The following is a 17099-nucleotide window of genomic DNA, read 5'->3' on the forward strand; positions in this document are numbered from 1 at the left end:
TCACATCTCGGCAGACGAAATCCCTCACATCTTTCTCGTCGGAAGCTCTCCGCCATTGTAGAGCTTGGACCCCTGCTCGGAACCCATTTCTGCCAAGCTGAAACCAAGCCGCGCCTCTCCCCCCCCCCCCCTCCCAATTTGCCACTTTTACTACCTCAACAGGATTCCCCTTGATTTGTGTTAAAGGTATTTTTGATCTGTTAAAAAGGGGTAGAATGCATGTATTTATCATTTTGCATGTGCGTGTAAGGTACAAATTAGTAAACAAATGATTTAAAATGCATTGTTGGTTTTTGGGGTTAATAGTCAAAAAATTGGTTGTGCATGAATTCCTGCAGAAACTGCAGAAAATTGAAAAACCCGACAACAAGGTTGCATATTGGTGACCGTTTATTACAATCCGCGCCTGCAAAGAAGAAAATGCGACAACAATACGCGACCATTACATCGCGTATTTCGACGTCGTGTATTACACTCCGCAATCCCAGTGCAGAAAACGCGACAACAATACGCGACCATAAGGTCGCGTATTGTGTGGTCGCGTAATACAACATGCAGAACCCTGACCTCGCATTTGATAAATGCGAGCGAATACCCATTGGACGGAATCTCACACTCAAAATGCCCCCTTTGTAGAATTTTTTTAAAATTCATCATAATTTTAGAAATTTCTTTAGATTCGTTTGCAGTTCTACTCCAAACGGTGTTCCCTCCAGGGTCAGTGAGGATGAGCACACCATCTCTAGTTAGCTCGACCTTTTTGGAACTAGATTATCTCCATTTGGATACCAAACTAGTGTTTTATTTGGTATTTTGTCAAACCAAATAGATAGCAAATGAAGGTATTGGTTCTTGAGACGAGGAAATCCAAATGCAAAGTCAGCTGAAGGTGATGGCCAAGAATCTGAATCATCAGAGGCTATAAGTGACCATTCCAAACTAATTTGAAGGTAATAAGATAACATATGATCAGTTGCGGTAGTAAAAAACATAAATGAATACGTTTTATTTTTTTCCCTCTTTATCGATGTAATAAGTAGTCCAAATAGTTTCGATAAGTTATAGATTATCAAATAGTTGAGGAAATATAGGAAATAGACCAGTAAACCACCAAGAACATTGTGGAGAAACTATTACGACAAAGACATACATGAAAGTAGGGGATAAAAGAAAAACACTTTGCCAAAGTACTTAGACACACAAGTACTAAAAGCAACACGATTTTCCTTTGGACAGTTAAAGAATCTGTACCTCACTTGGGAAGCTTCAATTGAAAAACAACAAAATTTTCTATTAGACAATTAAAAGTTGCACTCCACTTGACAAGCTTCAATTGAATATGATTTTTGGCTTCATAGTTTGTGCCATCAATCTTAGAAAAATTTTCATATTGTGTATCACATGAATGAAAAATAAAAACAAATTTGAACTTCTTTTGCCATTGGGAACCAAAACTTCTAAAAAGACGAAGTGTGTGTGTTATGACCCAAGGAGGAGCAGACCATCTGAGCAAATAGGGTGATAATCAAGAAGATGTTATACTACTTGCCAACTCATAAGGAAAGATCATAAATGAACTAAGAAAAGAAACACACTACTATTCCGTCATAGACAAGTGCAACGGACGTGCTCTTTCTAGTTCACTATTATAAACAATCTTGTAACTTATTCAGGATGAACTTTGGTCCAGATAGGGAAGAACTAGTACGGACTGGATGCCAGGAAAGCTGACGGTTTCAAGAGATTGAGCCATCGGGGAAAGGAGATGGAGGTGCTGAAACTATGCATACTCCCTCAAGCATATATAAGACCATTTTCATGGACGGCCTTACAGTGGGATCCTCCTGAATGCACCAAAGGGCCACCATTACAAGCTTCTCCAGTAGCTTCAGGTCACTTCTTGCCTCTTCGTCATCTTCTACAAGTTTATCTAGCTTTCTTGATTTGTAGCAATCAGACACCCAATCTACCAGGATTTGCTCCGCTTCATTTTGTCTTTCCATATCAATCGATTTCCGACTGCAGATGATCTCTAACAACATCACACCGTAACTGTAAACATCCACCTTTGCAGTAATTCGTGTGTTCCTGAACCACTCCGGTGCCACGTAGCCCTTTGTGCCTCTAATTTCTGTCAGTGTCCGAGATTGATCACTTATCAGAAGCTTTGCCAATCCAAAATCAGAGATTCTTGCTGTAAATGAATCATCCACAAGGATGTTTTGGGGCTTAATATCGCAATGAATGATCTGTGTGCTGCACTCTTCATGCAAATACGTAAGCCCTCTGGCAATCTCAAATGCAAGCTGGATTCGTTTGCCCCATTCAGGCCTTGACTCTCCAAAAATGAAGCGAGCAAGTGATCCGTTGCTCATAAACTCATACACCAAAAGTTTATGTGGCCCTTCATTGCAGAATCCGATTAGTCTGACTAGATTCTTATGGTGGATCTTTGCTATTACACTTGCTTCTGTTTTGAATTCCCGCTCGCCATCTTGTGACATGTTGTGTAACTTCTTGACGGCAACTATAGTTAGTGTGCCTGACAATGGCAAGACCCCTTTATATACAGTACCAAAAGAGCCCCTTCCTATTTCTTCCTTGAAACAATCTGTAGACACTTTAAGGTCTTGATATGTGAAGGTGCAAAGATTACTATCCAATAGACTTGGTGGTCTGTGAAGTTTAGTCCTTCCATCATATGATCGAAGGACGATGAGCAATATAGCCACCACTAGCAGCAAGTTAAGAAATACTGAGCTTCCTAGCAGAAGTTTTGCTACCATAGAAAATGTGGCCGGGGATCTTTTTGGCCAGTCTATTCTTGTATAAGAATCACTTGATGAAGTGTTAGAGATTGGTACCTTAACAAAAGCCTTTCCATTGTTAGGCTGGAGCATTTTCCCATTGGAAACAGGGAATTTCTTCTTTCGACAGGCCCCATCGACATTGACAGCAACAACACACTGGCAATCATACAAGCAAGACTTGCTACACTCAACATCACTCAATGACTCCAAAGAATCGTAGTTTGTAGAATTGGGCCAATTCACGTTCAACTCTTGCATGTCATATATATCTTCTGGTCTCAGGCTACCAAGATCACAGTTTTGGATTGCATCTCGCTTACAACCGTTGAACTTGTTGCCTGGATCCGAGAACCTAAAGCCTGGAAGGCACTGGCAATTTGGGCTTCCATCTGTACTACCAGGGGAGCAATAGCTATTGAAACCACAAGTGCCACCGCCTCTCTCACCATTCATAGAAGAACATATATCATTGGGAGCAAACCAGATGGCAGTCCATTCCCCATTTTTGGGAGTCTTGGGATGAGCATACTGGCGGAGAACCCCATCATAGTCAACTGTTACCCTGTGATAATAATCTCTTATTGGAAAACTTGGAATAGTGCTTGCAGAGTTAACATTAACAACATCTCCCTCAGTCTTGATAATATAAAGGTAACCTGACTCGTTAAAAATAAGCTTGTTCCCAGTGATTCCATCTGGTGAATCAACAGTATTGCTCCAATAATAAGCTTCATATTTATTTTCTTTTGGCCACGCAATTGTGTTAAGCACAAGATTCCCATCTCGAATCAGGCGAAGCTCAAACCGACTCCTTGTGAAATTTTCTGCGGCTGTCCTAGCAGAAACTGATATATCGACTCCTAGTATTTGAGTTGGCAAGAGAGTGTCTGCAGGGTTATCAAAACTCTGCCAAACGTTACTCGTATTAGTGCCTACGAGAACAAAATTGCCAGTGTCAAGCATATCAGCATAAGCAACGCCAGAAGGGATGGGATTCGGATGCCAGACGATGTTCCCTCCAGGGTCCTTGAGGTTGAGCAGACCATCACTTGTTAGCTCGACTTTGGATCCTTTTGGAACTGGATTATCTCCATTTGCATACCAAACTAGTGTTTTATTTGGTATGTTGTCAAACCAAATGGATAGCAAATAAAGGTTTTGGTTCTCGAGACGATGAAATCCAAAGGCAAACTCACCGGAAGGTGATGGCCAGGAATCTGAATCATCAGAGGCTACAAGTGACCTTCCCAAACTAATTTTTTGATAATTAGTTTGAGCAACTGTCACATATAGCATGGCAAAGAGAGGAATGAGGCCAAGATGATGAAGAAAACTAGAAGCCATTCTGGTAGGTAGATCCTAATCAGCTGCTTTGGTTGGGGAACTTAAAAGTGGTAATATACGGGCTTCATCATACTTATTGTTGCAAGCTCTATGCATGCGCCCTTTTCTTGACCAAGTCCAGAAAAGAAAAGGAAAAAATCATGTACTTAATCTCGCCTGATGACTGGAAAACGACACTGCACCCCTCGGTCTATTTACTTTTATCTATATTCTCATTTGTATGATTGACTAACTTACTTTTGAGGTTGCGAGGTGAAACTCTAACTCGTACGGCAGAGATGAAATTTTTTATTCTTCAAATATAAATGTTTAAAACTTGTCCAGATTAAGGGAATTTCAAGTAATCTACAGAACAAGATCATTCCCGGATGCGAGAACAAAGATCTTTTCTGCAGAACAAGACCCATACAAGTAGATGGCTACCAAATGTATGGTTACTAGTTGCTACCAGAGCGTGTCTTTGTGGTCCGAAATTATATGTTGTACTAGTTGCCTTCATATTCTGCAGCTCTAGTCATATACGTAGAGTGTATTAGATCGATAAGTGTTTTAGATTTTTCTGCAGTACTAGATTATTGTTGCAATCAATTAGTGAGTATTTTGAGCATGTTTGAGTTGTAAACTGCAGATTTGCCATGTATGTTGCTTTACTCTTGGGTATAAATAAATCCCAAAAAAGATATTTTCTGGAGCATTTTTTCCTTGAAATCTCTCAACTTCAGTTGAGGATTATGTGTGCACAATGCACTACAAATCAATCACGGTACCGCTTACTTTGTCAATATTTTACCTTCAGAGTTTCCTCCTACTACTATGCTTCCTAGCAGCTTCGTTATGATGCTCACAGCGTAGACTTCAAGCCACTCGAATCATTTTTGACATCTGTTTCTTAAAATTGGAATACATTGGTCTTGAAAATGAGCCCCATTGAACGGAAGTCCTTTCACAGAGGACAGGTCGAACGGTGTGTGAACCAATTTTGTGCAAAATGCATAAAATGTAACTTTGTACACACACGGTGTATGTAATTCACTTTCAATAATGTGTAACTATAGAACAAAATTTCATAAGTCCCACATATAATGTGAAAAATGATATACAAGATGCAATTTGGATCTTATATAATTTTTTTGGCCAAATCTTGGACATGAACCTTCAGGAATGATTTCTAGAATCATTCCTGCCCCTCCTCCTTTCACAGAAGTACGAGTCAGTAGACTTCAAGTCACTTTTACACTAAACAAGAAGGCTAAACTGCTGCCACGACCAAGAAGTGCCAACTCTCCGGTTTTTCCTGAGTACAGGAGCAGTGGTTTGTAACTTGCCACCTCTCATCCTTATCCATGAGACAACCGAGTCTCTCCAGTGAAGTTTAATTTTGATTTGAAATTTTTTGAGAATTACTACCATTCTTGATGATGGCAGTTGTTTCCAGAATCCAGATACCTCTACTGCAGCCATCTTTGGTCGTTTGGACACCCTTACTTGAAGTCGTTGAAAGAGTATCAGTCCATTTGTCGAACTTCTCTGATTAAGTTGTCAAGATTAATGTAATTTTTACAAGATTCAGTATAATTTTTTTGGGAGTCAATGGCTGAAATAGTCATCAAACTATTGAAAATGACACGAGTTGATTATCAAACATTTTTTTGTGACAAAAAATGTCACTTAACTCCATAAAACGTGCCTTTAGGATTGTTTTAACCGATTTCGCCAGTAAACCAATTGAAAAAAACGCAAATTTGACCGACTATTATAGGTTGACAAATGGTAAAAATGTCCTATTCAGATAGAAACAAATTTTTTTAAAGAGACACCAAACTTTAGGGGTTAATCCACACTTTGGCCAAACTTCATGGGAGGTAAATGTGATGAATAAGAAAAGGCCACCCCTAGCAGTATCTTCTCCTTCTCCTCCTCCTCCTCCTCCACAACCCACCCATCCATCCATGGCCACTGTTACAATCCTACTGCCGTACCCTTTGACCACTCCATTGCATCCTCAGGCATTTTAAAAAAGAGAGTGTTTGCTTAGAATCGTTTAGACTTTATTTGCATTTCGTCCTTTTTTTCATTTGTATTGCAATGATGAGATTTAACACACTTTTTTAAAGGGCGAGGCATGAATTGAAAGGGATGTAACGAGAGGTTTTAAATTCGAAATCCTTTGCTTATATTAAAGAATAAAAAAAAAATTTTCCTTATGTTTTAGTTGCTCGTTAGTTCATTGTAGAGAAAAGAAACCTTATCATAGACCATGGCCGCTGATGTTTACTTTTTGCTTTCACTCACATCAAGACCTGGCAGTTGGACTTGGACCGAATTAAAGTCCGTTTGTTGGATTCTTAAGATACACGTATCTTCTTTACCGTCTCCACAAGTTGAGAGCGGCCTAAGTGCAGTTGCGTATGATACGGTTCAGTCCAATTATTGTACGTTTCATGTTATTAGGTATACCATTCTATCACATTATTATATATTCGAAGTAAAAATGACTTGCATGAATAAAATATTTAATATATATTCAATACTTCCTCCGTCCCACTTTGATAATCCTGTTTTTCTTTTTCGTCTGTCCCAAATTGTAGTCCACTTTCCAATTGAAGAATGTAGTTGTATTTTAATTTTCCTAAAATGCCCTTATTCATGTAAGTTGGTGTTACTATAAACCTACCCCATTTAATGAGAGTTGATTCTTTTTTTACCATCAATTCAAGTTCCCATAAAGTTGTACTCTATTTAATGTGAGGGTATTTTAGAAAAATAGCAATCTAAATTTACTTTTCCAACAAAATTAACTACTTTTCTTAAACTATGTGAAAAAAGAAACAGGACTATCAAAGTGGAACGAAGGGAGTATAATGTTACGATATATTCGTACACTCAAACTTTGAACATGTATAATGATCGAACGAAATTATACACAATACAATTGTTCTGAGTCCGTATCCCCTCAAGTTGATAATGCAAAGGCCTTTGAGATTATGGGGTGGACAAAGTGTGTCATAAAATGGTAAATGTGGTTTTTCGAACCAGTTTTAAAATTTCATTGAATAAAAATATTAACGATCAATGTGCAGATAAGATCTTTTTTCCGAAGCATTTTTCCCTTGAAAAATCTTGCTCTCCCCAGTTTGGATTATGTGTTCACAATGCTGGACAAATCAATTATGGCATTGCTTAATTTGTTAGGATTTTAAGTCAGTGGTTTCTTCTTGCAAAATTTGCATGCTCCCCCTTTCGTGTTCTCCAACAACTTCGTGTTCTCCACTCCATCTTTTGCCAAGACCAAGGAATGCCAATTCTCCAGCTTTTCGGAGTATAGGGGTAAACTTCACTTCAGTTTCGAGTCAACTGTTTGAGAATTGTTCTTCCATGTTGACTACACCTTTGGGTGGTTGGCCGATGGACATGGTCACATAAAAGCTTTTGCGTGCAGATAAACCGTGCGTCACTTGTTAAGGTTTTTTATGATTGAACTGGTCAATTCAAACGTCTCTGGTCGTTACGTTTTTCCTTTTAAGAGTGTTGCATGGGAGTAAGGTTATCATTTCAACTGACACAAAATAAGAGTTTACTTTGACAAGAAATTTTATCACTGGTTTTCCTTTCCCCGGTTCCAATTGACAGCAGATGTGTACTAGCTAGTTTCAATTTACACCAATGTAATTACGAGTCAGACTTTCCATTGAAAGTAGTTGTATGTGTGATAAGCCTTTTTATTTTTTTATAGGAAAACAACACAAATAGTAATTTACATATTGCATTTATAGTTATTTTATAGTTACTCCTAAAACCCATTTCAGGCGAGTTTTTGGTTTGAAAACATCCCGTGGCTATCACATGATTACAATGTCGGGGTGAGAGAAAGTGTTACATACTCATAATTTTTCATCACTTTTTTTTTTGTATTTTTGTATTTTATTTTTTCCTCCTTTGTTTCCCTATTGATGTAGTCCAATTGGTTACTGTTGTTATTAATTAACATGATTTTGAGTTTAAATATGTTTGGAAAAATTTGCGAGTCTCTTTGTTAGATTATTTTATGCAAAATAGAGGATTTGTATGCTAATTAATTTTTTTTTCTTGAAAGAAAAGTGTTTGTTAATTATTCAATCATGTAATTCTAATAGTGCTTAAGCAAACACATTAAAATGTGGTGTTTTTGTCTGGGATTGGGTATGTGATGTCTATTTTGCCCCTAAAAAAATTATCACGTGATAGTTTGTGCTATCATTTTAAAAGTGAGGGACTAAATAACTATAAATGCAATATGCAAGGGAATATTTGTGTCATTTTCCTGTATTCTTTTAATGTTCCAAATTAGTTTCCAATTTAAGGAATTTGATGAAGGATTTAAACTCTATTCAAATCGCTCTAATTGTTTGAATTACTTAAGGGGTATTTGAATTTGCAATTCACCAATTATTAAAATACATTTTAAGTACTACAATAATTAGTGATTATACAAATTCATATACTACCTCTTAAATAATTTAAACAATTAGAGTGAATTGAGAAATCCTCTGTCAAATTCCTCAATCCAAATGCAGTTAGGATTTGAAATCCAACCAAATTGCTCTAGCTTTTTGAATTGCTTAAAAGGCATTTGGGTTTATAATTCACTAATTATTAAAATATAGATTAAATACTAGAAAAATGGATGATTTACAAATCTAGATACCTCCTAAGTAATCTAAACACAGAGAAAAATTTGAGAGGATTTTCAATCCTTCGTCAAATCCCTCGATCCAAACCCAGGCTGAACTTCTTGAGATGAGGAATGGATCAACCTTCAGTGTGTCTAACACTTTTGTATAGAACTTCTTGAGTCTTTGCTCATATAAGTGTACATTTTTTGCCAATCAATACAAAAACTACCGTTGCAGAAAAAAAAAAAAAAAACCCAGGCTGAACTGTCATGCCAACACAAGTGGTAGTATACTTGCTCCTGTAGAAGCTGGCTGAAAGATTGATTACAACGGTGGATTGCCTGAGTCTTGTCATTAGTCTAGCATCTGTAGGAAGCTGACTGGCAAGAAACTGGCTATAGCGCTTGGATTTCAGATATTATCATGGGAGTTGAAGTAAAAATACAAACAAGCTTCTCGCACTCGGAGAGTTACAGAAGTCTACAAGTTGCCAGCTCTTGCATCATGGTGGTTCACCATCATGTTCTAAAAGAAGCAGCAACTTCCAAGTGAAGAATCTATGGTTATTTGTTTCCGCAAAAAGTATAAGGTTTACACTCTACAATCTCCTCATCCTTTGGAAGGACATGGGATATCAGATAGTTGAATCCACAAGCAAAATCTGCATGACAAGCCATTTCAATGTCACAAACAACTGCAGGTAACGACATTTCTTCTATTTTGGACTCTTTTTAACTTTGTATCTTCATTCTCCCAACATTTGACAAACATGTTGCAAATATCTAGACTAAAAACCAGCCCATCCTGCAGGCTGGGAAGTTTGACTGCTTTCTATATCCTTTCTTTCACTGAAACGCCGAGAATTAGTTGCTTCAACAGTGTGTGCATTTATATGAGAGCTGGCAGCAGGAGCTGCCTTGAAATTATCTGTTCCAAATCCCCATGTATTGGCACCTGAGTTAACTTCAGAAACATGATTGGTTTGGCGCCCATTTCTTGTTCTAACAGATCTGGAATTGCTGTTTACAGATGTCTGTGGTGGAGGATCATCAGCAAAAGCCTGCCAAGCCCTAGGATCAGGGCTTGTAGAACTCTGGTCAAGTAATCCTTGTTGTAGTTCCCAGACCGTTCCTTCAATCTTTTCTTTCTGCAGCAATGATAAGGAAGAAAATCAATATCAAATATAAAGTACCACAATAAGGAACACATACAAATTGCAAAATGGAGGTACCGGTGCAGTAGATGGATGACTTGCAAAAGACGCTTGAGTTTTGAAGGATTCTCTTTTCGGTGAAGGAGTTCTTGTGGCAAGAGCTTGTTTAAGCTCATGTATCTCCTGTCGTTGTGATCGGCATATTGCTGATAGCTTTTCATATTTGGAGGTTATTTCCGCCTTTTCCACATTTATTTGCATCACCTGCTCCTTTAACTTTTCTATTTCAGCTTGTAACAACTCTTCCTTCGCTAAGTTCCTACTGTTACTTTGAGGGCTCAACTTATCACCAAATTCAGCTACAAAAGCAGTGAATGCTGGAAAGCCAGCTGAACTCTCTGACTTTGGTGCTTTTACCCCTTCGGTACTACGGCCCAAATTATCGTTGAACAGATTGATCTCAAAGTCGTTTGAAGAACCATCCCCTGACCTGCTCACTACTTTTTCAGGCACATTCTTTTGGACAGGATAGTTTGAGATATTGATGTTTTCAGGAGTACTAGCTCGTTTGGAAACTGGAATTTGTTCCAACCGATTAATATCATTTCTTGATGAAAAATGGCTAGTTAACTCTTCATCAAATTTAGGTCTGGTATTGTCCTCAGAAAGGTATGAATCCTTTGCGTGTTGAGAGGACCAGAAGGCTCCTAAAGGACCCGCACTTCCAGCTGGCCTGGAATTGTGTGTTGCTTGCGAATTCCTAGCAGGTTCAGCTGCTGAGGGAGGAGGTGGTGGATTTCTACGTGGCATAGGATGGGTCTTGGCAGTAGGTTTTGGAAGTCCTGCAAACCACAATTGATATAGCATGTCCAAGCTTTCCAATTGAAAATCAAATCCAAAATTAAAGATTCATCTTTTTCATTCCATTGACTTTCAGAACAAATAACATGAACTTTAACAAGTACAGACCTTCATGACCCTCGGTAGCCCGTTGATCCATTTCTGGAGGTCTGTCAGGCAATGACTTTTGCAAACCTTCAGGTAACAAGCTATTGACACGAAACCAGACCTGTAATGGAAGAAGTCATCCAAAAGGATACAAGTAAACATAGACACGTGCTCAGCCATTGTGATAGGCATGTGCAAAGACAATCTAAGACTAATCAAAATCCAAGAAGAAGAAGCCAATCAAGAAAAGTGCTTGCCTGTGTTATATCTGGTCTGGAATCTGGTGATGATTGAAGCATATCTCTGATAAGGTCTGTCAAAGAAGTGCAGTATTTTGGTAATTCTGGGATGCGATAATTTCCATTTAAGACTTGTAGCTTGGATTCCCCATCAAAAGCTGACTTCAAATAGCATATGCGGTATAATAGACACCCAAGAGCCTGCAAATAGCAGAATTAAGATAAGGACTCAAATAGCCCTAGTTGACAAGATCCTAAGTAATATCAATTTCTTTTTTTTTTTAAGATCATCATACTCACCCATATATCAACCTTCTCACTGATAATATCTCTCCGAAATAAATCCCACATCTAAGCCAAGAAAAGAAGGGACAGAAGTCAACCATAATACCACCAATGATAACAGTAACTTATCAAGAGTAAGTCCTCATTCAACCTCAGGGGCCCTATAGGCAGGTGTTGTATGTTTCCTTATATTGTCTTCCTCAATTCCCATTTCCTCTGGCTTCTCAAAGCGCTTGTGATTAGTAGACGTACTACCAAAATCACACAACTTCCATAATCCATCAGGTCCCAGCAAAAGATTCTCAGCCTTCAAGTCTCTACAGAATGCAAAGCAGAATGGCATACCAGTGAAGATGATTGGTCACTTCAAAGATGCAGACATGAATGGAAATGAAAAGGACAATGCTACGATCCCAAATCTTTGAGAGTAGCTATTCCAAATCACACTTAGAAAACTAAAGAAGGGGAAAGGGGGGGAGCAGAAGACAAACTCTATCAAGAATTATCAACTAAGAATATCCAACAATATAGTAGCAACAATTTTCAAACTAGGTCCTGAAGTCAACAAGCTTTAAAAAAAAAAAAAAAAAATTTATCCTCACCGGTGAGCAATAGGTGGAGACTGGCAGTGCATTGCAAAGACAGCATTGCACACATCTCTGAAAATCATAAAAATCTGTTTCTCCTCCAAGAAACCTGCTCCCCTATTATCCAGCATGGTCACCAGAGACTTCTCACAATAATCCATGACAAGAAGAGCTTCCTTTGTGCGGCCCATATCAAAGATTGTATGGGCACAAAGTGGAACGACGTTAGGATGTCCCTTAAGCAATTTCATGACAGAAATTTCTCTCATCACTAGTTCAAGAGATTCTTCATCATTGCATATAATGTGCTTTAGAGCATACTGCTTTGTACCATGTATAGCATCTCGTGCTAAGTAAACACAAGAAAACCCACCCTCTGCGATGGCGTTGCGAACCTGAATTTTGAGGTTACCTATGTCAATAGTGCGACCTTCAAGCCCAGCCTGTTCCTTGGGCATGAAGGGCTTGAATCTCCACATAATTGATGTGTAGATTCAATTGAACTTCTGCAAATATCAGTGAAATCTATAAGCCAAATACGAGGAACACAGACGCAATCAAAATAACTGGTTTTTCAAAAAGGCATTCATACACAATGCAACAATAATAAACAACATTATTGTCGCTCACCCCTTCTTGCACAACTATTGAGTTGAGTTTAGCAAATCAACAAACTTCTCAGTCAATCTAAGTAAGTATAATAGCTTCCAAGGACATTGCGGCACATAATTCCTAGGACTAGAAAGTTAACTAGAGACTGTATTGTCTTAGGTAGATGCTTCTTCAAATTCCAGCAATACAGAACCAACTCATTGAAGGTATGAAATGTTGCAGGAAGTAATTTAGTATGCATCTTTTAGAACAAGCATAAAAAAAAGCAGCAATTTCTTCTTTTTTTTTTCTCCCTTCACTTACCTTCCTAACATATAAAGGTTTCCACATTTAGCTACATAGTGGGCTTTGGGCTTGCCATACATTTTGTTTCTCATATATATACTTGCAAACTCTGCTCTTGGATAGGGTCAAGTAGCCAAATCCTCTATGTGCTATTACTTGTCAAAGAAACCTAAAGATACAAATTTTTTTTAGTAGGTTTTCTATATATCACGGAATTACCCTGCAGTTTGTTGAATTGCACCTTCTTCTACCATTTTCTGCAAATGGAGATAACTAATCCACAAAAGAAACCAAAGAAACTCTTACATTGCATATTTCTGAATTCGTGAATTCCATGATGTTGCTTCACAGGATAATACAAGGAAATAAATTCACCCTTCAGAGTAATGTTTGCCCAACGTAATTCCCTACATTCTAGCAATTTACTTAAACGTAAAAGAGCTTGAACCTGAAGTGAACAACTAAAGGGGAATTGTGGAAGCTTCAGTTTCAAGGGAAAATATCACAACATTCTCATCCAAATAACTTCACAAATATTCCACAGACATGGCTAAAATTCCATCAAACTTAGCTTTTCTTAGACTTTTTCCATGAGACGATTGTCCATGTGCAATCACATAAGCAAATTCTTTCTTCATCAAAATTCTTCCCCATCCATTATCTAAGCTCCAATCAACAAATCTCAAAAGCAGTAGACTTTCTACTAGTATGCATTTTATATTTGGAAACTAACTAAATCCCAACAAGAGTTGGCGGGGCTGTTCATTGGACATAGAGGTACCGCAAAGTAAAATTACAAGAAAGTTGTCTTCCTTATACCCAAAATGAGACCACGATTTTGCATTTTGATCATACAAGTCAAATGAATATTTTAAATTTTAATCATTCAAGCCAAATGAATATTTTCAATTAGGTTTATCGACCCAAAGAATCATATGAAATGACTAATCTAGATATCTAATGATCCCGGTCCAAAAAAGTTCAAATTTATCCATCTAATCATCATCAATTACCCTAAGCCAGCAGATCAACTTAGCACAATAATCATACACAACCACAATCTACAGCCCTTGAGGGGGATTTCTGTCAGTTCCATAAAACACAAAATCAAAGTACAATCTTTTGCAACAGCCCAAAACAGTTCAACTAAAAATAAAGAAATGCAAGTACACTATCGAGTAAAAAGACAACAGCAAATAAAACAAAAGGGAAGTACAGCGATTCCAATCAATGAATGAATCAGAACCCCTATTAACCAATTACACAATCAACATATCCAACAGTTAGAATCGAAGAAAGAAAGTAGAAACCAAAAAACAAATATGCCAATACTAAGCAATGCAAGTTCAAGATCTCATTTTTAGGATTTTCTTCTTCAACTTGTTTAAATTTAGTTAAATCTGCAAGATTCCAATTGATCTATAACCAACCAAGGACTTTAAATAATATAGTACTCGGAAAGCTAAAACTATAGAGAAACAAATAAAGGCTTTATACCTGTAGGAACAATAACCAAGGACACCACAGGAGCAAATGGGGTTAAGGTTCCGCAGCTTTGATCTGAGATTTTGTGATTGGAAGAATTAAGGAAAAGACAAAATATAGATGGTACTAGGACTTCTGCTTGGATTTGGGATGATAGATCTGCAAAAGGGGTAGCAAAAATGAACCCAAAGTGGTATTGAAATTTTGTTTCTTTTGATTGAAAACGTTGTTAGCAAGAAAAAAAGAACTGGGGCTGGCTTGGATTGGGATGGGATGGGCAGGGGGAGCAGCAAAAAGGAGAGAGCGTCGATAGCGGGTCTAGTGGACCTCCTCTCCTAAGGCCACAATGTATAATTTGTGCTAACAGTAGGCTCCAATCTGCAATGACTGAGTTATCCCATTAGGTTGTTGGGGAGGTTGATTCTTGATTGATCACTCCACCATTGTGATTTGTATTCTTCAACTTTTTGTTTGTTTATTTCTTTCTGTCTTTTTATTGAAAGGAGTAAACAAGGGAGAATTGTTTTTGGCTCCAATATTTGTGTATTACACTGATAATTTATGTTTTTAATAAGGCATTTTTTGAAATTAATAGTCGTGAATCATCTACATATTAATTTCTTTTGTGTTAAGGATTGAGTTGTAAAATTCGTGTTTATAATTAAGTGGAGAAATCAAAAACATGTATCTCTTTACCATAGTTCATTTTCAGTTGTGTAAACATAAATGAGGAGTTTGTGAAGAAGGCAATTCAACTTTACCGAAGAAATCAATTACCAATTGTCTTGAAAAATTTTCTCTCATGTCTAGTCAATAGAGAGAGAGAAAAAGAGTAATGTGCCAACTTATCTTGTACTAAGACTTCTAACCTATATGTCATAACCTTTGGGTTGGTGGTCACCATCAAAGCATTAAAACTTGTGGGATGGGAGGACCCTTGCCTCCCACCAATTAACACATTAAAAAGTGGCTTTGTTTAAAAAAATCTAGGTGGATGCGTAGTGTACTCGTTTAGTCCAGTGGTAGTTCAATTCCTTCCGAATTATCCTTGGACCTCCTTAGATTTGCTCCCTCCCCCAAATGTAGGATAAATTAGATTATACAACAGTTATCGTCTCCGAAAAAAAAAATGTCATACTCAGTGTTGCCATTCTATTGTTCAAAAGAGAAAAAATGTATATTATGATCGATTCATAAAAGAAAAAAGAACAAATTTTTTGCTACATCTAAGTAGTGTTTCGTTCAATGTCCATATAATCAACTCCTAATGTTTTTGGCCAATTCCACTTCAATTTACAATGAGTGATTTTGTTATATTAAACCTTTATAATCTTGCTATTTGCATGTTCATAAGCAAAAGTTTTCCTCAATAGATTACAAGGTTCCTTATATTCTGATCTAAAGATTGTATGAAAATCTATCAAATGTAACGAAAGCTGAACCTATGGCTCCCAATTGAAAACAAACCAAAAACCAAGGGGCTTCGAGGTTCAAACTATAACTTATTTAGATCTCTGAAATTCACAATTGAAAATTTCTCGGTTGGACCAACTCCTTGGCAAGGTTGTGACTCAGACCATTTGAGCTTTTAGTTAAGGATCAACTACGGAGGGACATTAACGAGCTTTCTCTTGTTAAGCTCTCGTGCGAGATTCTTTCCTTGAGTCAGCATACACAGAGATAGTGGGGTGGAGTGAAAAAAGACAAAAAAGGAAGAGAGAGAAGCAATTAAGGCTAAAAGATGACACACGACCTCATGCTCGAATCTAATTCAATTTCAATTTGTTAAGAGTTTTCGAGCTTGGTTCATCAATTAGTCAAATTAAACTCAAATATTCGATAATATTCAAGTTCGTGTGATATTCTTTCCTTGAATCAACATATACAAAGAGAGTGGGGTGGAGTGAAAAATGAAAAAAAAAGAAAAAAAGAAAGAAAAATAAATAGGACTAAAAAGATGAACTAGACTACCTAAATTTGAATATTCGAAAACTTTCAAATTTGAAAATAAAAATTCGTTCAATTTTATTTTGATAATAAATAAATTAAATTTGAACAAAAATTTAAATTTATTAAAATAATGAAATAAGTTTAAACACTAACGTGTTCAATTTGATTAGATTTGTACACATCCACATATACACTCCTAGGCCCTCAGGGGCTTGGTCTGGTGGTTGAGGGTGCTGAAGATGGGGCTTCAGGTCCCTGGTTCGAACCTTGCTGCCAGCAAGTTGTTGAGGGTGGTGAATAGTCTGCGGGGTCCACTCCCTGCGGGACACACCTAAAAAAAAAAAAAAAAAAACATATACACTCCTAGAAACAAATAGGACCATTTTTATTTTTTTTAACAGAAAAAAGAAAGGGATAATTTCACAAACCTCCCCTGAGATTTTTAATAATTACAAAGAGCTCCCTTTAGGTTTTAAAAATTACATATACCTCTTTTACTTTTAATGTTTAGTAACAATTACAGTAGCTCCAACAAAATAGATTTTCTCACAAAAATCCTAAATTGCCCTTTTGTACAAAATTAAGAAAGAAAATATAGTATACTCAATCATTTTCTTTCACACTTTACATAAATTAACAAGTTTAATCCCTAACAACCATCGAAGGATAAGTTCTAAAATTAAGTAGCCGTTCAAAAAATCTAAAATTACATATAAAATATCAATACTTGCCACTAAAAAAAAAAGAAA

At 37.2% G+C, this 17099-nt stretch overlaps 2 protein-coding genes across 2 annotated transcripts; both read right to left on the reverse strand.

Moving 5' to 3' along the window:
- Nucleotides 1-1506: 1506 nt before the first annotated feature.
- Nucleotides 1507-4161, reverse strand: LOC140037251 (G-type lectin S-receptor-like serine/threonine-protein kinase LECRK3). Its single transcript, XM_072081436.1, has one exon. The coding sequence runs from the start codon at nt 4152-4154 to the stop codon at nt 1737-1739; it is 2418 nt and encodes an 805-aa protein (XP_071937537.1). The 5' UTR covers nt 4155-4161; the 3' UTR covers nt 1507-1736.
- Nucleotides 4162-9126: 4965 nt separating this feature from the next.
- LOC113732189 (uncharacterized) lies at nt 9127-14794 on the reverse strand. Its single transcript, XM_027257842.2, has 8 exons — nt 14413-14794; nt 12034-12524; nt 11583-11748; nt 11447-11497; nt 11165-11347; nt 10929-11028; nt 10038-10801; nt 9127-9953 (listed from the first exon to the last, which is right to left on the reverse strand). Exons 2-8 carry the CDS (start codon nt 12495-12497, stop codon nt 9594-9596), a joined length of 2088 nt encoding a protein of 695 aa, XP_027113643.1. The 5' UTR covers nt 12498-12524; nt 14413-14794; the 3' UTR covers nt 9127-9593.
- Nucleotides 14795-17099: the final 2305 nt, after the last annotated feature.

The sequence above is a fragment of the Coffea arabica genome, chromosome 2e, assembly GCF_036785885.1.
Source record: "Coffea arabica cultivar ET-39 chromosome 2e, Coffea Arabica ET-39 HiFi, whole genome shotgun sequence".
In the NCBI taxonomy this organism is placed as follows: Eukaryota; Viridiplantae; Streptophyta; class Magnoliopsida; order Gentianales; family Rubiaceae; genus Coffea; species Coffea arabica.

Bases quoted from the DNA above. Each gene is read 5' to 3' on its own strand.
- LOC140037251 (XM_072081436.1), bottom strand. From the start codon at position 4,154: ATGGCTTCTAGTTTTCTTCATCATCTTGGCCTCATTCCTCTCTTTGCC.
- LOC113732189 (XM_027257842.2), bottom strand. From the start codon at position 12,497: ATGTGGAGATTCAAGCCCTTCATGCCCAAGGAACAGGCTGGGCTTGAA. The intron at 11,749-12,033 runs GTGAGGATAAAT...TGCATTCTGTAG, and splicing joins TCTCCACCTATTGCTCACCG to AGACTTGAAGGCTGAGAATC. The intron at 10,802-10,928 runs GTCTGTACTTGT...TGTGGTTTGCAG, and splicing joins GGCTACCGAGGGTCATGAAG to GACTTCCAAAACCTACTGCC.